The following is a 24,890-nucleotide window of genomic DNA, read 5'->3' as shown; positions in this document are numbered from 1 at the left end:
AATCGCTATTGTATTACGTCGGATTTGAAAACACACGCGTATATCGATATTGTTTGATATATCTGTGATCAATTAGTGCGAAATCTTAACGAATAGCAAAAGCGAGAAATTCCTTGCGTGAACGATAGACACGGTGAAATATTGTCGGGTATGTTGTCAATATATGTGGTTTAACCGTGAAATCCGGTAAACCGTGTAACTCATAAACAACTTATGATCCGTGAATCTTAAGAGGCAACGTATACTGGATCTGCTCAACTGCATAAGATGCAGATCCCATGAATAGTCACGAAATAGACGTACGGTTATAATCTCCCACGTTGAAATATATATAGAAGTTATACATTAATTTATGTCACTCTTTCGGAAGAAATGTAAAAAATACTTTTACTATCTTCTCTACATTCTTCACAGGTAAATATACCAAGTATAAATAAGCACAAGAAGTGTGCTAGTATATTACTTTTAAATTATATCAATTAGTTCAATTTTTAAAAGGGTACAACGTAAAAAACAGTATTTTGATTTATCTCAAATAGTAATATACATAGAGATATGATATATATAGACACACAGATAAAGATGCATACTTATATACAATGGGCAAGAATCTCTTCCGACAAGTATTCTCCTGTACAGAGTTTCGTAATTACACCTCCGCGTCTGGAATCGACAATGAAAAAAAAAACCGGTCGCGTTTCGCAAGGGTTAAACGGATGTCCGCAAGTCGTCCACAAAATCGCAAGTCGTCCGAACTTGCATCTTTGACGAAGAAGTGTTTTGAGGTGTGAAATATGATCGTCGCCCGCGCCCTTGCGGTCATGCGTTCTCCAAGCGCTTGCATTTACCCCCGCGGTACTTACCGCAAGTAGGCGGGGGTCGGTGAGACTCGTATTTGAAGAGCGGACGCGGGATTTCACCTCTCAAACGAGAGCCAGAAGCCACGGCTTCAACCGCGCGCGAAAAATCTTTGGCGAACAAACGCGTCTTCCGTACCGGCAGTTCCAAAGCGTATCTTTTTCGTGTTCATCTCTTTCAGAAGTGTGTCTCGAAGAATCTTAAAGATCTTTTCTGAAACGGCTTGATTCGAAAGAAGGTTTCGACATGAAGGTTGGTTGTGTATTTGAACTTTTTGTTCTGACGAAAATCTCTCTGTAAAATATTATAAATTTTCAAATCCAAAATAGAACCGGAAGTCATTCTTCATCACATTATCTTGTTGACTGTGAATTTTATTTGCAGTATTAAATGATATGAATTTTATGGATATATAATGAGTTTTCTTTAGATCGGTTCTTTTATATTATAGGATCAAATATTTAACGATGAAAAGGGTAATTAAAGTTATACTTAACTTTTTATGCGTGTTTCTTTGAAACACGAATAAAAATGTTTTAAAAAATGTTTTAGATTTTAGTAAAAATACTTCAAAATAAAATCTAGTTAAAATATTTTAAATTCTAGTAATAAAATGAAACATATATTAATATATAAAGAACTTTTGTGTGTGTACATTTGATTATAAGAGAAAGAGAGAGAATGACAATATATTTTGGAAAAATATAGAAGAAAATATTTATCAAGCATGAATCAAAAAAGAAATTTTAGTAACAGAAAATTTCTAAAACATTTCTTCACGAGAAACATTTTCTGTTGAATGCTGCGCATACGATATAAGTTACACAGTTTGCACGCGCTCATTGAATAATAGAATTGCGAGTATGTGCAGAAAAATTCTGATTCAAAAAAATATGCAAATTATTACGGGAATTATTTTGCGGACATTTACGACGGGATATGTTAATGGAACAAAATGTCTAACCTGCATACGCCGTTGGTGACATTTTTCACCAACAAATAACGAATGGCTCCGAAAGTTTTTATAAGAACACAGTTGCATATTGAACACAAACAATGGCTTCTATTTTTCAACTATGATATTATGAAAATTAATTGCAACTCGTTACGATGCAAATTGATTGTAATTCACTGCGAAGCGAATTACATTAAGAGATATGTTATAATATCTATATGGAAAATCGATTATCTGCGTTGATTATCTAAGTTAATTGAATTAAATCAAACGCGTGTTTTGTACGTATATGCATAACGCGACAAATAACGTCACAACTTCGCTAATTGTTAATTAACCATAAAAGTGATCAAGAGTATCTAAGCAGCTTAAGGGTAGGATCCACGTGCTCTGGATGATGCTTATATAACGAAAACATTTGTTTGCAAACTATTCGCATATGATATTCGTCGCCACTCGGCGAGTCCGTTATTATTTTTATTATATCATTTATATACGTAACGCTATTACAACCTAGAACGTTTGTAGAACTTTGCGTTTGTTAACCTCTTGTTTGTTTCTTGTTTTTTTGCAGATTACCGAATATCTTTACTGCACATTGATTTGCATGTGTTTGCTGAAGGCGGCCAATGGCGAGATTTCGAGAGACAAGGTAAAAATGCGCGTTTTTAACAAATAATCTTTTCAATTTGCACCGATCAGCGCGCGTATGCGTGTGTGTTTTAAAATACGGACTGACTCTAAAATTTTTTAACTTATATGTGTATAAACGTGTGTATATAAACGTTAAAAGCATAAAACAGTTCTTTTTTGCACAAATATAAATTTTAAAATAGCTTTTACGTAAATGCAAAAAAATATTCCTCTTGACATTTAATAAAGAGAGAGAAAGAGAGAGAGAAAGAGAGAGAAAGAGAGAGTATGTCAGAAATACAATATATCATAGGGCAATTTTTTCGTATAAACGCTTGCATTGATATTTAGAAAATAATTTGCATTTAATGATCTATTTAATAATCTACTTGACTTTTCACCGAAGTTTTAAATAATAATTTCTGATATACGAAAACGCGGGGATAGAATTCACTTTTACAGTTCGAACGAGAGCTTCTTGACGACCTTACAGCGGAGAAGACAATCAAACCGAAGCGACCGTTTTGTAATGCTTTTACCGGTGAGAACAATTATTTCTCTACACAAAATTATATTATACTTTTTCGATATAACAAAATATAACAAATTAACTTGTAATAAACGATGAAATTTGATTATTTGTAGGATGTGGCAGATTCGGTGCGGAAGAGAAGAGACAGAAGAAAAAAGTATCGCGTGCTATTGACCTACGGGACTTGCAAGACTTCCGCGCGACGAACGATAACATTCGATTCCCGATTTCGTTGTACAGAGCCCTGTTGAATGCCGCCAAACAAAACAACGTCGGTCGGGATGAATATGATTATCGATTACAGCAAATGCCGCAGAATTATTTCTCCGATTAGATTACGTCGCGACGTGATGGAAAGCTAAATTTTTTGACGGACATATAATCTGACAAATGGGCGCCGCTGAAACTTTCACCAGACGGAATCATTTTATTATTGTCATTATGTGTATGATCTTCTAAAATAGCGCACAAAAACATATAAATCTCAAATGCCGACAAAAATTATTCGATGCACAACTTATATGTTAAAACTATTCAATTCAAAACTTGTATTTTCTCACAATAGAAAACTCGATAGGAAACATTTGTACACACTTTGTGACGCCCACGTCTTGATACGAATATTTACTTTATAGCTTATTGTTTCTCGTCATAATTAAAGAAATATGCGAAACGGGACAGAGAGGTCATAATTGTACACGCGAGACGAAGATAATAATAATAATTTGTGAGACAAAATTCATCGCTGCGAAATGTGTATCGTTGTACGACAAAAAAAAAAAAAAAAAAAAAAAAAAAAAAAAAAAAAAAAAAACGAAAATCATATAAAGTTTAATCAATGCGCAATATTGGTGCTACATATATAGCTAGACAAACTATGTTCAGAAATCTTCATTTTTTTATGAGAGCAATTTAACAGCGTATAAGCGCTGTTAGCCTGTTCGTATACATACCGCATACTCGGTCAAGAGATTGTAATTAATTTGCCACTAGCAAGTTTAAATCGTATAATTTTTAAGTGAAATTGTTAATTGTTTTTTATCTAGTTTTTATTCAAAATAAATTCTATAAAATCTGTTATACCTAGTCAATCAATATACGAGACAAAATGATTCTTAATTAGTTCGCTCGTTCTTTTAATAATTTTTCCTTTACCACGTACACACACAATAAGTTGATACATTTCTTTTATAATTGTGATAGCAAAAATATATCAAATTTGCTTTCTGAGATGATTAACATATATATCTCAACACGCTATAAATATAATCTACAGATAAACAGTAAGTTTTATTATTACATTACCGTTCCACATGTACTTGATATTGTTTGAGTATCGTTGAGACGTCGTTGATTTTGACAGAATAACATTTCTGGGAATGCTCAATCCTACGCACACAGGATTGTCCGCTTTTTCCGCAGGCCTGCCCCAAAAACTTTCCGTGCAGAGTGTAGCCGGATCCCAAATTCGAGATCGTCGATCATCACGCATCCCGTCCGGAGATTGATCTAACATCTGCCAAACGTTATAACGATGTATTAATCACGGTTTGTTAATGGTGTAATACTAAAAAAAAAAACATGTGTTAAATATATTTTCTTATAATTTCAATTCCTCTGATAACTGTTTTTTTATTTAATGATTTATAAACTTGCACAAAGCTCCTGTAATATTTATAGAATAGTGTAAATACAAAGTGAGACAATTCGCTTTATTTATTCTTTTTATAACAAAATTCACTGGTGCACTTGCACGAATGACGAAGAACCATACTCTACATAGTCGAACTGTTTATTTATTTAAAAATAAATTTGATTCGTATTTTCTTCGAGACAAAACACCTTAAAAATTCTGTATACGATCCTGCACATGACGCTCTTCTCTCCATCAAAAGACCGTGGACCCGCACCCATATAACTTACATTGTATCTCTTTGTATACTTCTGCTTCAATTTTTTTTACTTTATTCTTCAAACCGTCCAATTTATCTTACCTCAAGACGGATTTTATGTGAAAAAGGCCACGCGACAATAGAATCATAACGTCCGTGCGTCAGTCCAACTCCTACGAAGATCGTGCCGTCGGGGAAATATTTCGGTGTGATTTTTAAATACATAGCGTAAATCCGATCCGCGTAAAATGTTGAGCTGCGCAACGAGCGACCGGTTCGCCAGGTCGCCAGCATCTCGTTCAAGTTGTTCACCCGCCAATAATAAATGAATGCCGAACCTGAAAAACAAGATTTATTAAAAAAAAAAAAAAAACTAAATTTTAACTTTTGAAGTTTAGCAATTTGTGTGCGTGTGTTATTTTTCCTTTATACTGATAAATTTTATCAGTTTATTAACTTTTGCACATCGCAAAGATTGTTCGTTTTCGACTTTTTCTGGAGTTTTACGAGAGCTCTAATTGAGAAGTAAACCCTTTTGTGAGAGTTCCAATTACGAAACTCACTATATTACACAGGATCGAAAATTACTAGGTTTGACACAAAGTGAGCTCTTCAGATCGGACGCGACAAAAATCTCACATTTCACTAAACTGGAAATAGACAATGTTCTTTGACACATAAGTAATTCGATAATTGCCAAGTAAACTGTGTAATAATCATTGAAAATAATAAAACTTGTTTGTTTTTTTTATTTTCAATGTCAACTAAATGTCAAACGTTATTCGCTGGGCAACAAAATTATTTATTTTACACGTTGGAGAAGCATCGGATGTAAGATATTTCGTCATTTGTATTTTTCTGTTTGTTTGTTTTTCGCTCCAAGAGCGGTTGAATGGCATATGAAAAGCATGTATTTTATGTTTTGAGATAAAGTTTCGTTGGTGACTCGACTATTATTCGAGATTTCTAGTCAGAGAATTTTGAGCGTTTGCCCCGCGAGTATCGGAAAATGAAATCCAAGATTTATTGAATCACGATTCTGTGTTACCCGTTCTATTTATTACTCTGTACTTTGCAAATATCTAAGTTGAAAATATACACGTTGTTCGCGCCTGACAGCAGTGTTTCGTTTCTTTTCGACACGCAACCCCCGAATTAATGTAGAAAGTAATTTACATACATATATATATATATATATGCATATATATATATACGACATATGCTTAAGTCATAATGCGACAGCGGTACTGCTTTTACAGATTTCTCTCTGGATTACATACACTATTTTTAAAATAGACCAGAGTTAATCGTATTCCACAACTCGGAGAGAATAAATCTTACTTCGTTGAACTATTCATTTTAGCTGAATGTTTATCCCGACTAAGCTGTAAGCTTTGTTCCGTTCCGCGGCGATCCTTTCCGCAACACACACCCTCATATCAGATATTTGCATAAAACCGCACATCTCTTACATACAAATGTTTAGCGTAGGCTCCGTTGCGATATAACATTTGTAATATATTATGCAATAAGCGTAAGACTTTCGTATGTGCGAAACTACGTATGTTACTCTTATAGCTTAATGGATTACACGTTTTCCCATATCACTGCAAACGATTGAAAAGTGGATCCTTCAATTGTTTATTATTATTCTTTAGTACAAAAAAAAACAAAATGTGAGTTAATTGTTAAAGATGTTAAAATCCAGGAGTTTTTACGTGTCGTCTGAGTGACGTACATTTAATTAATTAGTTGTTTGAATAAATTTTAGTTCTTTTTGTGAACAAGTGCATATCGTCTACAATTAATGCCACTAATACGTGTAAGACAGAATGTTGTATAGTAGAGGCACTCGTAAAGTTTTGAGAACTTTAGATCTATATCAGTTACCGAAGAAGACGCACTTCGTGTGTTTGAGAGCGTAAAGTTAACTTTGGACTATCACACACGAAGCGTGCATTTGTAAATAATAAATATGTTTTTCCTTTGTGGCAAAAGTAGACGTATTTTAAAATTAATTCGAACGAGGAGTTGTTTTGCCAACCAACCGTTCGATGTTGATAAGTTTTGCACGGTGTTGTTGAATTTATTGATCTCATCCTGCCTCGGGGACAAATAACTGTCGGTCGCGTCATATAGTTTAGCGTTTCGTATGTTGTTGTTCAAGTGATCCGGCTGTTGCTCCAGGACGCTGTAAAGCAACCACTTGATATCCGCGAATTCCCTGATTAATTTTTCCTCCAGACTCGCAAACTTCTCGTCCATTGTCTCTGAAATTAATGTTTCATGCGTTCCCATTGTATACTTGCGAGAATTTTATCTTTATATCGAGAGAGTAAAATGATCTAATGTAGTGGCTGTGGTATGTATAAATAAATCTTATATCGATTTTCAAAGCTCAATTTTGCGCGCGTAATTTGCAACTGAGATACTTTGTTTGCAATGCGGAGATTTGAGATATTCCGCACATGCAATATTATGCGCGTATATAAATCTTGCATGTAGTTATGCAAAAGAGATGTTAAAACTCTGGTCTGGAAAATCGTGATGATTTGACGCGTAAAGATTCGAACGCGTCTGTGTAACGCAAGTCTAAAAAAAAATTTCCCGGTGCTCCTGACACGTCGAATTGTTAATTTAGAGTTTGGTTTTCCACTTACTTGCCTTGCAAGCTCCGCCGAGGACTGTTGTGACGGTGGCGCGTGCATTTGCGACCACATCCTCCGTCGCGATTTTGCAAATAGTGTGCTGCGTTTCCGTCACATCGTCGCTGGTGACATTGGCCTCAATTGCGGCTAAAAATTGCACAGAAATTGGGAGAAAAAAAAAAACATGAAAGAAGAGAATATTTCTTTAGAGAGTCTAAAGAAATTTGAGATTCTGAATGTTTTTACACTTTTCGATCGTTCGTTAATTCAATTAATGTTTGATTTTTTTTTTAACAGATCGCGAGTCGCGGTGACGCGCAACGTTGAGATCAAAATTATTTTTTGGTTTAAAAATCAATATTTTCGGACCGAAAAACATTCGCGCGAGATAAATTGTCTCACTTACGCGGTTTCCGCAAAGGTTCGCTCACACCGCCTCTTGCCAAATAGAGCGCACTGAGATAAAACAATGAAATGAAGTAAAAACAACACGCGACCGCTGACATTTTGTCACACGTGAACGGCAAGTTGTGAATTTATCTTGTGGCGCGCGGCCGAAATCACAGTCCGCGGCAGTGGCTTTCGGCCGCTCTCAAAAATAGATTTTATCATCTTTTTATTGTACGCAATAAATGCACGCTGGAGATCAATATATAAATACAAACCATCAAATCCCTCTCGAGAATGTTATAATCCTGAGAACTTACGACCTTTCTCTTGATTTCGCAAGCACTCTGAACTTAGGAACCGAAAACTACAGACGAATCCGATAAACAATGTCAAAGTGATAGTTCAAATAACATACGCATGCGCAATGACGACGAACACCGTTTGGCGGGCGATTTGCAATCAGCTGATCTCTAGTGCTCCTCCTCGTGTGTGCTACCGCGTTTTCTGTGTTCTACCGATGATACCGAGTTTTCCGGATAATGGCTGAAAATGTACAAGGAACGTTTGTTTCGGAGAAAATTTCTAAAATAAGATGGCAATACGACGACTTCGCGGAAGCGAAAAATTTCTTAACCGGCAGTTGGGACAACCCGGTAAGACGCTTAACCTAAAACAATCCCACATTTTTTTTTCCTGATTTCGATTAAGTATCTGTCGAATTTCTCACGCAGGTGAATAAAATAACGTATTGGACGTTCAAAACCAATTACGATGAAGAACTGTCTCCGGATATTTTATCGTCGCATTCGTTCCTTGGCGATGTCACCGAGCTGAAGGTGATTGACTGTTATACTTCTTCGCCATTCGACGCCATTCATCCGGTAAATTAGCGAGTTGTAATGTAAAATGCGAAACTGTTTTTAGTTCGTCAGCAGAGATTTCTTCGTGGCTTCCTCATCTCTAGGCTCGGTGAGATTGCTGCAGGTTGACGAGGACACCTGTTCTGAATTCAAGGAACACATGGCGTGGGAGTTTATACATAGTTTCAAGTGAGAGTAGTTCGATTTGCAGTTTACGTTTGAAGATAAGAGAATAAATTACGAGTCTTTCTGCGCATTTGTTTTTTTTTTTTTTTTTGCACAGAACAACAGACTACGCTTCTTGCACAGCCTTGTCTACTTTCGAACAAGACATAGCTTCTGTGGGAGAGGATGGGAGGCTCAATCTTCTCACAGCCGCGGAGAAGAAACCAGTCCGAGTTATTGGTAAGAGAGAATGCAATTTATATTACCCCGCAAGGGAATAAATCCTTCTTTAAATTCTTGCGTGTTATACAATTCTCAGAAAATGCCGATAGCTGTTCCATATATTGCGTCGATTTCTTGAAACACAACGAGGTGCTCACGGGCAATTCCAGAGGACACATGAAAATTTGGGATTTGAGAAACAATCGGGACGTACCCGATAGCACCTTCATGCTTTCCGATCAGGTTAAAGTAAGCAGATTGCAGATCTGCGTTTTGCAAATTCGTAAATTTTTTTTTTTGTCAACTAAAAACTCTTATTTTCGCAGACCGCGGCTACGAGCATTACGCATCATCCCACACAGAGACACATTGTGGTCGCTGGCGGAGGTGACGGCAGTTTAACCGCGTGGGATTTGAGGGAAAACACTTACCCGATAGTGCAACTCAATGCTCACGCCAAAGCCGTCAGCGAGATATTCTTTCATCAGGACAGACCGGACAACATCTTCACCTGTTCCGTCAGCGGCGAACTGTGGCATTGGAACAACGCGCCGAGCTCAAAACTAAAACTTAGTAAATCACACTCGTTTACGCATCATCATGTGTTGCAACATTGGGTCGCGCTAAAGAGCAAAAATGCTAATAATATTTTTTTTTTTGTTTTTCGAAATATCAGATTCCGTATCGGATGCGCATTGGCTGAAGCAAACCGTCAGCACCAACGCGAAAGTCACCGCTACTTCGTTGTGTCCTGTTATGCACAAACCGATAAACAGCATCGATATCAACAGATCGCTGCTTCTCTTCGGGTGCGACAACGAAGCCATGTACATAGTAAAAAATGTACCTATTTAACGACGCAACACGTACATTTTATAATTTTTTTATACGGTTTTGTTTATTGTTTAATATACGTTGTGATAAAAAAAAACAAAATATTTACCACGATCTTCCTCTGCTTATCAAAGTCGTTTGAATTGCGCGTTGAGAATTTCTTAATTTTTATTCTGTCGCGAAAAGAGCTCAACCGACTACGATTCGTTCGCGGATCGAGTCGATCGTTTGATCGGATCGCGAAATTGATCAACTGCGATTGAGCAAAGAAAATTTATCTTTTGAATCAAAGGATCATTTGATGCGTGTTCACAGAACTACAACCGCTCACTAAGCGGCTAAGTAGCGATTTATTGTGATTGGTTTGTGATTTAAATCGAGAACCAATCACATTCGATTGTTACTTAGCTTCCGCTTAAAGCCCGTTCCCACATTAAACGCAAGTCGCAGGTGTCTCGTGGAATTGACTAATCACATTGATCAAATCAAGGCAATTGATCAACGCGATTGGTCAGTTCCGCGAGAGACCTGCTACTTGCGTTTGCAATTTGCGTCTGATATGTGGAATAGGTTTAGGGTTGGTTTATAATAGCCGCAACGTAAAAGTTGAAATATGAAAACGCGCTTCTGTTCGTACACGCGCGTTTCCACGACGCGCCAATCGCGGTAACCATCAGCGCTATCTACCGTCGTCTGGCGTTAACCACTAAAATAGGAAGCATCGGATCTGCTGCTGGCGCCTTGGTTGCCATTTTGACTGACGCCTTGTTCGGAGTATCGTAAACAGTTTTGACTTCCGCTGACCACGTTCGGTGCGGTTACGACGAGGACGCTATGTCGAAACGCAGGATCGAAGTTGTGGACCCTTACGTTAAACGAAAAGCGTGAGTATCTCGATCATGTTTCACTTCGTTTTTTTTTTTTGCTCTTCAAGCGCGTTGCGACGAACGGCAGTCTCCCTTTTTGCCATGTGCAACGTCGCGTAGGGCAACGTCGATGCGGTATTTAGATACGCGGTGCCGCGCACGTTCGCTCGGGTTCGACTTTTCGACATCGCACGATCCTCGAAAACACGACCTCGGTCTCGTCGAGATCATTTCCTCCTTTGTTCTTGTCAAGATTCTGACTGCTATGTTCTATAACGGTGTTTCAACTAAAATGCAATGTTTTGCAATTTGCAAACGAGTAAAACTTTTCTCTCTCTCTCTCTCTCTCTCTTTCCCCCGTTTTCCCTATCTCTTTCTTTCTCTTTCTCTCGAATTGTCGAATACATGTGATCTTATTTGTTCATATTAGTCACTGCTTCGAATATATATGCAAGCCATGAATCATATATCATAAAAAAGATATGATTTTTCGCGATTGCTTTGTATACCGAAATATGCGTTTGAAGTGAAATGTTACAAATGATTGTGAAATGCTTTTGCAGAGATGGCTCAACATCCAACAGCGCAACTGCCACAGGATCCACGGCGGCCAAGAGTCAAGTGCAATTCAATCCCTATACTTTGCTACCGTACACACCAAGATATTATGAACTTTATAAGAAGAGGATAACTCTACCAGTATTTGAATATCGTACTGACTTCATGAGATTGTTATCTCAGCATCAATGTATTGTTCTTGTTGGAGAAACTGGTTCTGGCAAAACCACTCAGATACCACAATGGTGTGTAGAGTATTCAAGAGGTATTGGAAACAAAGGAGTTGCTTGTACTCAACCCAGGAGAGTAGCAGCAATGAGTGTGGCTCAACGAGTTTCAGAGGAAATGGATGTTGCCTTAGGTATATGTTCTTACTATATCATATAATTGTTCAAAAATTCTTGCTTGCATAATAATTTTATGTTATATTTATTTATTAATAGGTCAAGAAGTAGGATATAGCATTCGCTTTGAAGATTGTAGTTCACCAAGAACTGTATTAAAGTACATGACAGATGGTATGTTACTTCGTGAGGGTATGTCTGATCCCATGTTGGATGCATATCAAGTGATATTGCTTGATGAAGCTCATGAAAGAACGTTAGCTACTGACTTGCTTATGGGTGTTTTGAAAGAAGTGATCAAACAGAGACCAGACTTGAAACTTGTGATTATGAGTGCTACCTTAGACGCCGGCAAGTTTCAGCAGTATTTTGATAATGCACCGCTTATGAATGTACCTGGTAGAACACATCCGGTCGAGATATTTTATACGCCAGAACCGGAAAGGGATTATCTGGAAGCTGCAATCAGGACTGTCATTCAAATTCAGATGTGTGAGGAAATTCCTGGTGATCTTTTGCTGTTTCTAACTGGCCAGGAGGAAATCGAGGAAGCATGCAAGAGAATTAAAAGAGAAATGGATAATTTGGGACCAGAAGTCGGTGAATTGAAGTGTATACCATTATATTCGACCCTGCCCCCGAATCTTCAACAGAGAATATTTGAACCTGCTCCATGCACCAAGCCCAACGGTGCTATTGGTCGTAAAGTTGTAGTATCGACTAACATCGCAGAAACGTCCTTAACTATCGACGGAGTTGTCTTTGTGATAGATCCTGGTTTTGCCAAGCAAAAAGTAACCAATCGCTTTAATCTTTTGTTTTTATCGTATCGCAAACTCTTTTCTAATCAAATATATATTTCATTTTAATAGGTGTACAATCCTAGAATTCGTGTTGAGTCACTTTTAGTGTCGCCTATTAGCAAAGCCTCGGCGCAGCAACGAGCCGGTCGAGCTGGTAGAACACGGCCTGGAAAGTGCTTTAGATTATATACGGAAAAGGCGTATAAAAACGAGATGCAGGATAATACGTATCCTGAGATATTGCGTTCGAATTTGGGAAGTGTCGTGTTGCAACTGAAGAAACTTGGTATCGATGACCTGGTGCGTTTGTCGAAACAATTTAATATCTATTAAAATACTGACTGACTGATAGAGTAAATAAGTTTTTTGTAACATATAAATAATAATATCCATTGTTCATTATGACAGGTTCATTTTGATTTTATGGATCCACCTGCACCTGAAACTCTTATGAGAGCTTTGGAATTGTTGAATTATCTTGCGGCTCTTGACGATGACGGCAACTTGACAGATCTCGGAGCAATTATGGCGGAATTTCCACTCGATCCTCAGTTGGCAAAAATGCTTATAGCGTCTTGCAATCATAATTGCAGTAATGAGATACTCAGCATCACAGCTATGCTCTCAGGTAGTGTAATATGACGATATTGTACGGTATAACATTTTACTAGTTTTTATAGTAACTTATTCTATTTCTCGTACATTCTTAATCTAATTAGTACAATACACACACATACACACACATAGAGCGAAAGACTAATTTATGGTACACAAAACTTAACACTTCATATAAGAAATACCTGAAAACTTTAGAAATAAAGTGTTAGAATCGTGGTAAGATGACATGGTAGTATATTGATGATTGATATGGTATTAGTCCCACAGTGCTTTGTGAGACCGAACGAATCAAAGAAGGCCGCAGATGACGCAAAAATGAAATTTGCACATATCGATGGTGATCACCTCACGTTGCTTAACGTGTACCATTCCTTTAAACAACGTAAGTGTCTGTTTTTTTTTTATATATATCGTTTATATTGGTGTAAAAACGGTTCACAATAAGTAATGTCTAAACTATTTATCGCAGATATGGACGATGTTCAATGGTGTTACGACAACTATGTAAATTATCGGTCTTTGAAGAGCGGAGACAACGTGAGACAACAGTTGAGCAGAATAATGGATAGATTTTTGTTGAAGCGCACGTCGACGGATTTTAATTCGAAGGATTATTACATTAACATTAGAAAAGCTCTTGTTAATGGCTTTTTTATGCAGGTAATTTAATATACGTAGTTTACTGTCTCGCATATGTTATTTCCGTTTCTTATTTAATATTTTTTTGTATTTAATATACTCTATTTTTGTTGAAAAATAGGTGGCTCATTTAGAGAGGACTGGACATTATCTAACTATAAAAGATAATCAGGTAGTACAGCTTCATCCCAGCAGTTGTCTGGATCACAAACCGGAATGGGTTATTTATAACGAGTTCGTGCTCACTACTAAAAATTACATAAGAACAGTCACTGATATTAAACGTAAGTTTTAATATTAAGTATTTATTATAATCAGTATATATTAGTTTTACTATATATATATATATTGCTTTTTTGTTATTTTATTTATTTTTATCGAAGCAAATTTTTTGTTTCAATTTTGTATTTTTTCTTTTACAGCCATATGGTTGCTAACGATAGCGCCTCAATATTACGATTTACAAAATTTCCCTCAATGTGAAGCAAAAAGACAACTGGAAATGATCCAGGCAAAGTTGGAGTCAAAGCCGTATCAAGAAGGCTTCTAACCTCTATATATTTTAGATTGGAAATCACGAGAAACTGTCAAAAATGCTCAGTCAACTTGCTTGTATCACATCAAATCTTGGCACATAATTTTTTCACGTATCAAAACATATACATACATCACATGAGAGAAACACAAAGGGAATTTAAATTTTCTGTCCTTCACTTGAGACAAAACAAAAACACAAAATATCTTTGTACAAGCCTAGAAATGCTTGTATAAAGATATGTACAAAAAAATGTGGGATGTATAAAAATTTAAATATTTAAATATTTTCGATGCTTAAGCTCCAAAAATCGAAAAAAAAAAAGCGAATTATTAGTTCGAGGCACAGCAAAGGAATAGATCAATCAATCAATAAAGGGGGATTATTTATGTATATTTAAGTAAGAAAAGAATTATATAGTCTCTAAGTAATTTTAACAGTAGAGTTCGTTAATCGACGTTTATATTTGGACGCATTCGGAATATCGCTAGATAATATAAAATAGATTAATTTTTGTATTAAATGTTGATTATATATCATGAAGAAGGTAATATATAAAAATGGCCACTACATTAAAGATATGAGCATTCTATATTTATGTAACATTTAAACAAATTAGACTTTTAGTGTAACACTAAATCGTCCTCTCCTTTTTGTTTGCCACTTACAACACCATTTTAGTGACTTGATGTTTTGTGCTTTCGAATAGAACAAATTCAAACTCACTTGTAATTACATTAACAACAAATTGCAGAAAAGCAATGATATTTTCGAAATAAATGAAAAAAGAAACTTATATGTAATATGATGAAGAATAATACGCTTATTATAAATAGATGTGTGTGTGTTAACTTTTGATTTAATTTGAGATAACAAAAAACGAGAAATATTGAACAAATTAACTTCTAAGTGGATCTGTCGAGTCTGAGAGAAAATAAACCGCTGAAGAACTTATATAACAATATAATAAAAAAAATACGTATATTTCTCAGAATGTAAGATATATTCATCGCTATTGAAACGCATTTAACAGTGGCCAGTTTATGGAAAAACGTTCAGTGTAACGCATCATCTTTGTTAGCACTCGAAAACAAATAAACTTGAGTATCCTAAGAGTGTCGATTAATTTCTCATTATTGATGTTCTATATTTTCTAAGTGTGTATAATAAATATACGCAACATGTACATATATTTTGCTTTAATCGCAGAAAATGTGATAATGTAACAATTAGTGTCTTTCAATTATTATATAGCGATATAAGTAGACGCCAGGGTTCATTCTGTTTTTGTTTTTCACTGAATATCGAACAAGGACCAGAATGATTTTATTTTCAGTCCCTGATATTCTAGTGAGTTTTTTTTCTTGTATGACACATGTTGGTAGAAGTTTCCCGCGTCATGGCGTAATATCCATTGTGTGTTTATCATTGCAACGCGTACGTTTTGTAAGAAGTGACATCGATATACACGAAAAAAAAAAAAAAAAAACGCAAATCAGCCGTGATTTAATTATATTGCACTTATCGTAATTTCACTAGCGCATCAAAGAGTCATCTCGCAAAATCCTAACGTGACACGAGCAACATGTTCAGTCTTAGCGAAATTGAGGAGCAGCTGCAAAATGCTAGCCGACAGTTAGTTGGAGTCTCTTTCGTCGGTCAAGCCCTTGTATTAGATACCGCCGATACCGGTAAGATAATTGAATTTTTCCGTAGTATTGTTTTCAGTTGTTTCTCATGTGCGTTTAAGGTTAGTATAAATAATCGCGCAAGCTTGACTTTTTGTTGTAAAGAACAGCTATTTTTTACAAAACAATATTGTTTATCTGAACATTTCTTATTTTTTTTATTGATTGTTTACTACGTGATAGCACTATTTGCGTAATTGCTAAAATGGTCTTTGTCACACAGCTTCCCCAGTGGTACAAGCGATAAAAGAATGTCCGTGTTTGGAGTATTTAGACTTGGAAGGAAATACTCTGGGAATACCAGCTGCAGAAGCTATAGCAGAAGCATTGCAAGAGAAGGGAGCTCCTCTGAAGAAAGCACTATGGAAGGACATGTTTACTGGTCGTTTAAAAACAGAAATTCCAAAAGCATTAGAGCATCTAGGAACTGCATTGTGTATTGCTGGCAGTCAACTCACTGAACTTGACTTGAGTGACAATGCTTTTGGACCGATTGGCGTACAGGGTTTAGCAAATCTGTTGACATCAAGCCCCTGTTACACTCTTCAGGTGTTGAGATTGAACAATAATGGTTTAGGGATATCAGGAGGAAAAATGTTGGCTAAAGCTTTGGAAAAATGTCATGAAAATAGTTCTAAAGAAGGTATAATATACAGAAAAAAAATAGATGAATAGAATTAAAGAGTTTTTTACAAGCTGACTCGAAATATTTAATCAATTTATGTTCTTATCATAGGTAAGCCACTTGCTCTGAAAGTTTTCATCGTTGGCAGAAACAGATTGGAGAACGAGGGTGCGCAAGCACTGGCAGCTGTGTTTGAAAAGCTGAAAACATTAGAAGAAGTTATAATGCCACAAAATGGCATATATCACGTAGGCATTACAGCAATCACGAAAGGATTATCTGTCAATCCTAATCTGCGAGTGTTGAATTTGAACGACAATACAATTGGGTTAAAAGGAGCTAAAGCTCTTGCGAACGTTCTGCCAAATTTTCGAGGTCTGGAGGAGCTAAATCTTGGAGATTGTTTGTTGAAGAGTAAAGGAGCTTCAGTTTTAGCAGAGACACTGACAATTCACGGCAATCATACATCTCTCAAAATTCTGGATTTAAGTAACAATGAGATACGCATGGATGCTGGAATTATTATTGCTCAATCCACGCACGATAAAAGTCTGTTGACGAGTCTGCAATTAAACGGTAATTGTTTTGGATCAGAGGGAAAAGAAAAAGTTGAGGAAGTTCTTGCAACAATGGGAAAAAACGACATATTGAGTCCGTTGGATGAGGATTACAGTGAAGATGAAGAGGAAGAAGATGAGGGTGACGACGACGACGACGATGATGACAAAGAAAAAACAAGCGAATGCGAAAGCTCCGTCAATGAAGATGAGGAAAGTGATGAAAATAATATGACTGTCAAAGAAAATAACAAAGCACAAGATGGCGTTACGCAACGTGCAGTGGTAACGGTACCAGAATTTCTGGCATCACCAATAGGAGAGAAACTATTGCTATTACAAAACGATAGTGTACAAGCTTTTGTTGATTATGCAATGGTACGCATTAACTATCAATGCATGTAGAATTAGTTTCATTGTTCAACTTTATGTTTTTACTGAGATTTTACTTCTTATTTTTTTAGAACTTGGCAAAACAGAGCGAAGACAATACGAAACAAAAATTTATACAGGAGCTTTTGCAGATAATCATGAAGGTATCAACATTATGCGGCAGTGGCTACATGGATGTGAGAATGAAAGCAGAATCCTTGTCGGATGCTTTGTACGCAAAGCTCTTCTCTTATGCTGTAGAAAACAATCAAATTCCGAATTTAAATAACGCATTACTAGTAAATCTTGGCTTACTGAAAGTGAGTTAAATCACAAGAATTATTTACTCATTAGAACAATTATTGCGCACTAGAAAATGTTTTAAAACGAAGAAAATAAATAACTTGTTTTTTTTTTTTTTCAGGACGAAGACAAAAGCTACAGAAAAAATCAGTGGAACTTAGAGGGATGTTTTAAAGCGTTGGAAAAAATTTGTCAAAGAGATTATTTTCCGGTACAAGTAAGGAGTACGTTAAAAGTATTCTTAGAAAGACCGATGAAAACTAGTCGCGCGAACGTGGTAGATCCATTTAAAGAGTCTAAAGTTGCTCTCAAAACTGTTTTAGACAATATTCAAATTACGTAAATTTACCTAAATTTACTATTGATATATGTGAGACACATAGTTATTTATTTTTATACATTTGTGTATGGGAAAAAAAAAACATCAACATATAATTGTGTAAAATTTAAAAATTGTCGATATTTTACGAAGTATGCGAGATCTGCAAGTTACAAATTTTTTAAAATAAACTTTTGTGCGTATATATAATTTTTTTAAATTAAACAAATTAACATTTTTTATAAAGTTACCTATACGGTAAATTATTCTCTATTTCTTTCTTGGAAAGTTAATAGAAATAAAAAATTACGAAATAAAAACGTTCATCTTGTTCTTATTACATGTATGTAAATGTACACACAGAGTGACAGTTTTTGTAAGGAAGTTAAATTTCTTCATTTCGTTGGATGCCATCTTTTTTCGATTACATTATACATTCCTTTGAAAACCAGGAGGTAAGAAAACAACAAAGTCGCATTCTAAATTGTAATATTTATATTTGTAATAAAATTGAGGTATTTTGTACACAACAATTGTCTAATGATGTGCAACTTGCATGATCAATTAAAAAAAAGCAATTTATTTACTATTGTAACTTATCTAGAATGAACGTCAACTATAAACGAAGAGTGCGAGAGTTAATGTGTAGTAACTTTACACATCAATTTGTAATAATCGAGTCTGTGGATTAATGTCGAATAAATAATGTTTTTTTTTGCACGCGCGTGCAGCGCATGTTGTGTGTTAGGTAAAACGTAAGAAAATGCAGTGAGAATTGTAACTTCCACCACTTCCACATATTTATATTATTTTATACAGGGTCGTGCAAAGGTACTCTTTTTTACCCGTCATTAATTTCAATCTATCGCGGTATGCGTCGCATTTGTTGCGTCCTTCATTTGCACGACCTTGCAAATGTCAAATATGAACATGAATCTCTTGGGAAAGATTCTGATTTGTTTTGTTCAGATGTAACACAACGAAATCTACTTTCCGGTGATTGCAGATTTCGGATTCCAACCCGGATTAAAAAGATCAACTGCCAACGGATTACAGTGCGAAGACGACTGATCTTTCATGTAAACTGTTGCCTGAAACAAAGAACCGTGAAATGATATATTCGAAATGCGACAATTTTGCTTTCTTCAAATTGATAAGCGCGTAAAATACATACTAAAAAAAGAACCAACTGCAATTTTGTCTTGGTGCTACAATCTTCGCCCAAAGTAGACGGATAACTTATTACTCCGTTATGTTTTTGAATATCGGCCGCTATTAATTCCAAGCAACGTCTCTCGTCCACTTTTAACGATTCCAATATCGATGCTATAATAAATTCGATAACATTGTTTATATTTCAGACGATCTCTTTATCAAACACGTTGTAATCTGTTTACCTCTATCGGAAGTTTCGGCAGACAAAAACCTTGACAACATCGCTCCGGACTCGGAGGTCTCGGAAAACAAATGTGGGTAACGTCTGAGAAGCAATTTTGTTAGCAGCATGTTGCCTCGATTCCCCGCTAAACAATGGCTAGGTATACAAATAATTTCATCGTCCGTTCTTCTTATTAATAACACGGTCCCGTCGTATCTGTTAAATTAAAAATTTGCTGCTTAACTTTGTTGAAAATTAGATTTATATGCAGAATCGAATCGCACGCGCGTACCTGTTCAACTGCTCCGCTATGTTTAAATTGAAATAATCTCTGATTGTACTCCGAACTAAACCCTCTAGGGACGGATTCATCGTTTTGACAGCTAATGGAAGTATATCGTCAAATGTAGCGTCTAAGATCTACGAGATATAAGTGATTAGAGAGTTTTATACAGATCGTGTTACACATGTTCGTTTGCACTTGTAAGGATTACGTTACCAGGCTTCGAATAGAAGGATAATTCATAGCAGCCCATGTAGCGGTGTACCCTCCGATGCTCCATCCGTACAAGATAATTTGTTCTTCGGCGAATCGAAGACGCTCAATCGCGAAGCGCATCACGCAATCAATAGCGTTTTCTTCTTCTTCTGGATAAGGCGCACCCTTTGTGATCATGACTTATCGTTACTGTTATATGACGTACAAGTCAGCCCAGAGGAGAGAAGGCTTGCCATTACTCCAATGTTACAGTTACTGTCTATACATGAAGCGAGCAATAACTGCAACATTGGCAAAATTTCATTGTTGCAAAAAAAGATAAATCTCAGTGTAAAAAAAAAAGTAACAGCAATTCTTCTCGTCTGTTTGTGTTATTGTCAAATATAATGAAAAAAAAAAAACTGGGCTTTTACGCAAAGCTTGTTTACTTACAGTGCTGCTACCAAAACCAGGATGATTCCAGCCTAACACGGAATAACCTTTGCTCAACGGCGTGGGAATAATACCGGATTCGTAAAAGCCACAGTTTCCCTCGCAAGCTATGATCAATACGTCGCCATTGATATTCCTGTAAAAATGTAACACACACAGTTAGAGGATAACGATTTGCTCTATACAAAAGTAAAGTTTAAAGTTAGTTCACGTTACTTGTTACGCCGGTCGACAAATATCGCGTCGATTAAATTTTTATCAATCGTCATTAGTTTGAATCTTTCTCCACCTTGTGTTATCAGATCCACTCTTCCCTTCATTAACGTAGAACCTTCAATATTGCAACACACACACAGAATAGCATAAGAATACGAAGAAGTACAATAATAATATTAATAATAACGATTTGTTACATACCAAGTGCCAAGTTAATGAGAGATAAACTTCCTGGATAAATTAATTTAATCGCAACGGTATGTGCTACTATAAATGAAAGCAATTTACATGGTATGGCAAATAAAAATTCTTTGCCACTTTGCCGCCTCAGACGACCAGCCCTTGCGATCTTTTTTAATGTTAATCTGTCCGGTCTGTCACTGAAAGAATACACAAAAGGTGTGTAATATTGATCAATATGGTAGAGAATTTGTACCAAAACTCTGATCTTAATATATTGGTCAAAGTGACATCAAGATTCAAAAGTTCTGAGATCTCTTCAAAGTGAATTAAAAAACTAATACGTTACTCTTTAAATTTGGACACATCAAAGTCAACAGGCCACGCAGAGAATTCAAACTCGTATTTGTGAAGTTCTTGTTTTGTCTTGGCATTGTAGTTCAAATGTGCCTCATTTAAGGTTTCCACAAATTTCACATATTCCGGAGTATTGGCTCTGGAATAACCACGTGCGGCCAATGAAGCAATGAGAAGCGCGCTAGCTCCTGCCGCCAATTTGCTCAAACAGGACATATTTTCCGCAAGCAGGTGACTACGCTGATACATGACTATGGCGAAGAGAGGCGCCGCGTATACGGCGTAGAGTCCTATAGACCAGATTGTTGCAAACTGTAACAATAAAAATTAAAAAAAACAATCTAGTTTTTCAAACATATACAAAATTATTCAATATTGCCAATTTGTTCTTCTCACAGAAGACTGAAAAATTTATCGAACGAGCTGTAACGTAATTTTTTCGCGCGAATAAAAAACCAAAAATTTATACGTACGGAAACGACAATGCGATTGCCCCATCGCTCGAGACTCTTCGGCTGATAGGTTTTCTGCACAAACACACATAACCTCTTTTTTCATATAACCTTTACATCGCGCGTGTATGTACACACAAAATACTCACGTCCACCAAATGACCGATCCACGTTACCTCGTAAATCTTGAAGAGCCGCGGACTGAACGTGCACTTCCACAGCATTCGAATCAACGACATTTTTTTTCGCGAATCGTCTCTCTTCCTTCGGATTCCGGATTTGTTAACGCAACGCAAAAAAACACTGCACTGCGGAGTCACGACGCGGAATAAAATTCTCACGCGAGCACGCACAAGGATTGAAACATCTCTGCGATTTGGGCGACTTGTTCGTCAAACGAACGTACTAGCTAGATAGACGACAAACAACCGATCCTTGACAGGAAGAAGAAGAAGCTTTGCGACATCGCGCACTCTAAATTATTCGCACCGCGAGCGTGTCCTCTTACCTTTGTAATTTGACGTGCGAGAGTTGTCGTGTGCTCGATCGCATCGCGACCGGAAAAATTTAAAACGCGCGTTATGCAAATGCGCGTGTTGCTTGAAACACAATCGATATTCAGGGACGACGGTCTATACCGTCCGTCCTTGTTTTCCGTCGAAACGTCATATCGTTTCGTGTCGATGATGTCGATCATTCGTGCGCGATAAGAACGAAAAATTCGATTCGTTCTTCGCAAACTTCGTCGCTTAACGGAAAAGTGACAGAAATATTCCGATATCGAAGATTTCGGTGTAACCTGAGCGCGCCTCAATCAGGGGCCGTTTGGGCTTTCGCAAACGTCGCAGTTTTTCTTTCGATTTCCGATTATTCGCGACAAAAAAATGCGAAGATCAACGTGAGAGTTGAGATTTTTTCGCAAGTTCGTTCGCGCAAATTCGGCAAAATCTATCGAAATCTCGGCGTTTTGGATCTCTCGCGTCAACGATCGAAGGGACTCGTGGTTCTTCGTCCAACTTTTTTTTTTTTTTTTTACAAATCACTCGCCGATCGATCGCAAGTGTCGAGAGTTTCGCGATTGTTGGCGAATATTTAGCTTCGTCACGACTCCGCAATCTCGTCAGGTGAAGAAAATAATGCGCAGCCGACAAGTAAAATTCGAAAAGGAGACGCGCACGGATTTCGCTTCTTGGATCACATGTTTGTGAAATCGCGGCTTCGCGTCGGTCGATCGAGCGGCTGCGGCGCCGCATGATTTTCGGAACTTCCGCGAGGAGAAGAGAGTGAGAGAGAGAGAGAGAGAAAGAGAGAGAGAAAGAACATCAGGAAAGCAACGATCAGCGGAGCTATCGGTGTGACACGTTGTTTGATACGGAGATATCAGCTGCTAACTCGGCTAGTGCGGATTATTTTTTACAATATGTCAGACTGGGATACCGCGCCTATTACTCTGCGAAAACGTGTTCCGAAATCGTCGACTCTGAAAACCGAGAAGGTAATGCGAGTTGGGGTGTTAGGTCGCACACGGGTTAGCATGATCGCCGATGCCCGTATATGCGCCGCAAGATTGTGTAACTCGCACTTGTGTTTGTTTACAGGCGGTAAACGACGCACGACGACAAGGATACCAGGTAGAAACCCAGGCGAAATGTAAGTGTACGTTTTCGAATTTTCAGTATTTTCTTTATTTTCGTCACCTTTTAAAATTGCCTATATTTCATCGCGAGTGCGATAAAAACAATCTTGCTGCGTGTTCAATTGATGGACTTTTTGGAGCAGGTTCTTATCAGTGCTTGAAAAACAAACAGTAACACAATTGTGTGAATTTTTGTTTTATATAATCATCGCAAGAAATTGTAATCACATTATTATCAAACAGTGTCATGTGAATTTCTTTTGGTAACATTGCAAGAAATTGCAATCCATTCACTTTTCATTAGCAAAATCCCTAGTGCTTGGAAAAATTGCAATTGTTTTGAAACAACACAATGAATAATCAAACATTTGCCAGAGTTAAATATGTTAATATAAACAATATTTTAAAACGTAAGCATTACATGTATTATAGAAGTTTTAGGATGAGAGATTTCCACTAAGGCTCAGACAGAAGATTCAAAATGTGTACAATAATGTAAGCAAGAGAGAGAAAAAGGAAATGTTAAAAAAATTTCTAGTTTAAATAATTCAACTATTTACACAGTGAGATATGATATCAAGTTTGTACTCTAGATTTATATTGTTCTATAAATGTGTTTTCTTATTTAGTTTTATTTGCATAATATGTAAATCTCGAGATAACAGTGTTATTAAGTTTTCGGAATTTTTCATCTTTTCTTCCAGGGGGTGGTGGAGCAAATAGGCAACACGTAACTACAAAGAACACAGCCAAATTGGATCGGGAAACCGAGGAATTAAAACATGATCAAATCCCCCTTGAACTTGGCAAACTTATCCAACAAGGTCGTCAGAGCAAAGGATTGTCTCAGAAAGATCTTGCTACGGTAAAGCATAATATGCTTGTATCTTATTTGTGAATTTTATTGTTGAGTAAACGTTTATATATATACATATATAGTTTTTTGGACGTAGTTTTGTTAATAATTTTTATCCGCTTGATTTTGCAGAAAGTAAACGAGAAGGCGCAAGTCATCAACGACTACGAAGCGGGTCGCGGAATTCCAAATCAGATGGTGATCGGCAAAATCGAGCGAGTACTCGGAATTAAATTGCGTGGTAAAGATCGCGGCAAACCCTTAGTGGCCCCCGGGACGAAGAAGTGAATCTCGGGGGGCAATTTGGTACTTTCGATTCTTATACACTGTTCCCGTGGAAGAATTATGAGGAGGATGGTAGAATGGAATAATGAAAAAAAAAAAAAAAAAATGCACAACAGACAACTCCTACCTTTCTTTTTCCTTAATTTTGATATTGTTGAACATTTAGAAAGAAAAAAATTATGACTTATAATTCACACTCGCCTTTATCAACGTGTAATAAAAAGAAGCATATTTTAAGATATCAAAGATATATATATATATATGTATATGCATATATCTTGTAAAACAAGAAAATACAGTACACAAAGTAACAAGTAGTGTAAAGTTAAAAAAAAAAAAAAAACTGGCAAACACATTAAGTTACCTTTACGTAATTATGTTTA

At 36.6% G+C, this 24,890-nt stretch overlaps 7 protein-coding genes across 10 annotated transcripts; 5 read left to right on the top strand and 2 right to left on the bottom strand.

Moving 5' to 3' along the window:
* Window positions 1-940: 940 nt before the first annotated feature.
* On the top strand, window positions 941-3,792 carry LOC109854531. The gene is made up of 4 exons (XM_020427706.1): window positions 941-1,110; window positions 2,388-2,465; window positions 2,894-2,987; window positions 3,092-3,792. Exons 1-4 carry the CDS (start codon window positions 1,105-1,107, stop codon window positions 3,310-3,312), a joined length of 399 nt encoding a protein of 132 aa, XP_020283295.1. The 5' UTR covers window positions 941-1,104; the 3' UTR covers window positions 3,313-3,792.
* On the bottom strand, window positions 3,760-8,411 carry LOC109854530 (TNF receptor-associated factor 6-like). Of its 2 annotated transcripts, none has more exons than XM_020427705.1 (5): window positions 8,324-8,411; window positions 7,531-7,665; window positions 6,919-7,140; window positions 4,973-5,208; window positions 3,760-4,494 (listed from the first exon to the last, which is right to left on the bottom strand). In XM_020427705.1, exons 1-5 carry the CDS (start codon window positions 8,325-8,327, stop codon window positions 4,249-4,251), a joined length of 843 nt encoding a protein of 280 aa, XP_020283294.1. In that variant the 5' UTR covers window positions 8,328-8,411; the 3' UTR covers window positions 3,760-4,248. The 2 variants fall into 2 exon arrangements, with proteins under 2 accessions (XP_020283294.1, XP_020283293.1); XM_020427704.1 differs by lacking the exon at window positions 8,324-8,411 and adding an exon at window positions 7,925-8,025.
* LOC109854529 (nucleoporin Nup43) lies at window positions 8,362-10,084 on the top strand. The gene is made up of 7 exons (XM_020427703.1): window positions 8,362-8,561; window positions 8,640-8,744; window positions 8,833-8,957; window positions 9,052-9,173; window positions 9,253-9,404; window positions 9,482-9,728; window positions 9,832-10,084. Exons 1-7 carry the CDS (start codon window positions 8,448-8,450, stop codon window positions 10,008-10,010), a joined length of 1,044 nt encoding a protein of 347 aa, XP_020283292.1. The 5' UTR covers window positions 8,362-8,447; the 3' UTR covers window positions 10,011-10,084.
* Window positions 10,085-10,710: 626 nt separating this feature from the next.
* On the top strand, window positions 10,711-15,467 carry LOC109854528 (putative pre-mRNA-splicing factor ATP-dependent RNA helicase PRP1). Its single transcript, XM_020427702.1, has 9 exons — window positions 10,711-10,873; window positions 11,419-11,774; window positions 11,857-12,551; window positions 12,630-12,860; window positions 12,969-13,188; window positions 13,438-13,560; window positions 13,648-13,838; window positions 13,939-14,101; window positions 14,240-15,467. The coding sequence occupies exons 1-9, from the start codon at window positions 10,824-10,826 to the stop codon at window positions 14,365-14,367; spliced, it is 2,157 nt and encodes a 718-aa protein (XP_020283291.1). The 5' UTR covers window positions 10,711-10,823; the 3' UTR covers window positions 14,368-15,467.
* Window positions 15,468-15,742: 275 nt separating this feature from the next.
* Window positions 15,743-18,439, top strand: LOC109854518 (ran GTPase-activating protein 1). The gene is made up of 5 exons (XM_020427686.1): window positions 15,743-16,043; window positions 16,264-16,683; window positions 16,777-17,600; window positions 17,687-17,914; window positions 18,019-18,439. Exons 1-5 carry the CDS (start codon window positions 15,938-15,940, stop codon window positions 18,238-18,240), a joined length of 1,800 nt encoding a protein of 599 aa, XP_020283275.1. The 5' UTR covers window positions 15,743-15,937; the 3' UTR covers window positions 18,241-18,439.
* A 249-nt stretch (window positions 18,440-18,688) lies between these two features.
* Window positions 18,689-21,991, bottom strand: LOC109854520 (protein ABHD16A). 2 transcript variants are annotated; one of them, XM_020427688.1, is made up of 11 exons: window positions 21,907-21,991; window positions 21,752-21,805; window positions 21,271-21,590; window positions 20,943-21,121; window positions 20,742-20,856; window positions 20,526-20,661; window positions 20,094-20,258; window positions 19,887-20,014; window positions 19,614-19,810; window positions 19,391-19,542; window positions 18,689-19,307 (listed from the first exon to the last, which is right to left on the bottom strand). In XM_020427688.1, exons 1-11 carry the CDS (start codon window positions 21,967-21,969, stop codon window positions 19,203-19,205), a joined length of 1,614 nt encoding a protein of 537 aa, XP_020283277.1. In that variant the 5' UTR covers window positions 21,970-21,991; the 3' UTR covers window positions 18,689-19,202. The 2 variants fall into 2 exon arrangements, with proteins under 2 accessions (XP_020283277.1, XP_020283276.1); XM_020427687.1 differs by having other exon boundaries at window positions 21,880-21,986.
* On the top strand, window positions 21,991-24,620 carry LOC109854522 (endothelial differentiation-related factor 1 homolog). Of its 2 annotated transcripts, none has more exons than XM_020427692.1 (4): window positions 21,991-23,225; window positions 23,329-23,380; window positions 24,071-24,231; window positions 24,355-24,620. In XM_020427692.1, exons 1-4 carry the CDS (start codon window positions 23,151-23,153, stop codon window positions 24,508-24,510), a joined length of 444 nt encoding a protein of 147 aa, XP_020283281.1. In that variant the 5' UTR covers window positions 21,991-23,150; the 3' UTR covers window positions 24,511-24,620. The 2 variants fall into 2 exon arrangements, with proteins under 2 accessions (XP_020283281.1, XP_020283280.1); XM_020427691.1 differs by having other exon boundaries at window positions 23,329-23,386.
* Window positions 24,621-24,890: the final 270 nt, after the last annotated feature.

This window comes from Pseudomyrmex gracilis, unplaced genomic scaffold (genome assembly GCF_002006095.1).
Source record: "Pseudomyrmex gracilis isolate BER0280 unplaced genomic scaffold, ASM200609v1 scaffold_69, whole genome shotgun sequence".
NCBI classification, from domain to species: domain Eukaryota; kingdom Metazoa; phylum Arthropoda; class Insecta; order Hymenoptera; family Formicidae; genus Pseudomyrmex; species Pseudomyrmex gracilis.
Note: the sequence above shows the minus strand (reverse complement) of the source record. Positions and strands in the feature narration are given on the sequence as shown.

Excerpts from the sequence above, each read along its gene's own strand:
- LOC109854531 (XM_020427706.1), top strand. Across the intron at positions 2,466-2,893 it reads GCGAGATTTCGAGAGACAAG|AATTCACTTTTACAGTTCGA; the intron begins GTAAAAATGCGC and ends ACGCGGGGATAG. Across the intron at positions 2,988-3,091 it reads GTTTTGTAATGCTTTTACCG|GATGTGGCAGATTCGGTGCG; the intron begins GTGAGAACAATT and ends GATTATTTGTAG.
- LOC109854530 (XM_020427704.1), bottom strand. The coding sequence starts at position 8,024 with ATGTCAGCGGTCGCGTGTTGTTTTTACTTCATTTCATTGTTTTATCTC. Across the intron at positions 7,666-7,924 it reads CGAACCTTTGCGGAAACCGC|CCGCAATTGAGGCCAATGTC; the intron begins GTAAGTGAGACA and ends TGCAATTTTTAG. Across the intron at positions 5,209-6,918 it reads AAACTTATCAACATCGAACG|GTTCGGCATTCATTTATTAT; the intron begins GTTGGTTGGCAA and ends CTTGTTTTTCAG.
- LOC109854529 (XM_020427703.1), top strand. The coding sequence starts at position 8,448 with ATGGCTGAAAATGTACAAGGAACGTTTGTTTCGGAGAAAATTTCTAAA. Across the intron at positions 8,562-8,639 it reads CCGGCAGTTGGGACAACCCG|GTGAATAAAATAACGTATTG; the intron begins GTAAGACGCTTA and ends TTTCTCACGCAG. Across the intron at positions 8,745-8,832 it reads GCGATGTCACCGAGCTGAAG|TTCGTCAGCAGAGATTTCTT; the intron begins GTGATTGACTGT and ends AACTGTTTTTAG.
- LOC109854528 (XM_020427702.1), top strand. The coding sequence starts at position 10,824 with ATGTCGAAACGCAGGATCGAAGTTGTGGACCCTTACGTTAAACGAAAA. Across the intron at positions 10,874-11,418 it reads CCTTACGTTAAACGAAAAGC|AGATGGCTCAACATCCAACA; the intron begins GTGAGTATCTCG and ends ATGCTTTTGCAG. Across the intron at positions 13,839-13,938 it reads TTAATGGCTTTTTTATGCAG|GTGGCTCATTTAGAGAGGAC; the intron begins GTAATTTAATAT and ends GTTGAAAAATAG.
- LOC109854518 (XM_020427686.1), top strand. The coding sequence starts at position 15,938 with ATGTTCAGTCTTAGCGAAATTGAGGAGCAGCTGCAAAATGCTAGCCGA. Across the intron at positions 17,601-17,686 it reads CTTTTGTTGATTATGCAATG|AACTTGGCAAAACAGAGCGA; the intron begins GTACGCATTAAC and ends TTATTTTTTTAG. Across the intron at positions 17,915-18,018 it reads TAAATCTTGGCTTACTGAAA|GACGAAGACAAAAGCTACAG; the intron begins GTGAGTTAAATC and ends TTTTTTTTTCAG.
- LOC109854520 (XM_020427687.1), bottom strand. The coding sequence starts at position 21,969 with ATGTCGTTGATTCGAATGCTGTGGAAGTGCACGTTCAGTCCGCGGCTC. Across the intron at positions 21,591-21,751 it reads GCAATCGCATTGTCGTTTCC|TTTGCAACAATCTGGTCTAT; the intron begins GTACGTATAAAT and ends TTATTGTTACAG. Across the intron at positions 20,015-20,093 it reads ATCCTTCTATTCGAAGCCTG|ATCTTAGACGCTACATTTGA; the intron begins GTAACGTAATCC and ends TATATCTCGTAG.
- LOC109854522 (XM_020427691.1), top strand. The coding sequence starts at position 23,151 with ATGTCAGACTGGGATACCGCGCCTATTACTCTGCGAAAACGTGTTCCG. Across the intron at positions 23,387-24,070 it reads AACCCAGGCGAAATGTAAGT|GGGGTGGTGGAGCAAATAGG; the intron begins GTACGTTTTCGA and ends CTTTTCTTCCAG. Across the intron at positions 24,232-24,354 it reads CTCAGAAAGATCTTGCTACG|AAAGTAAACGAGAAGGCGCA; the intron begins GTAAAGCATAAT and ends TTGATTTTGCAG.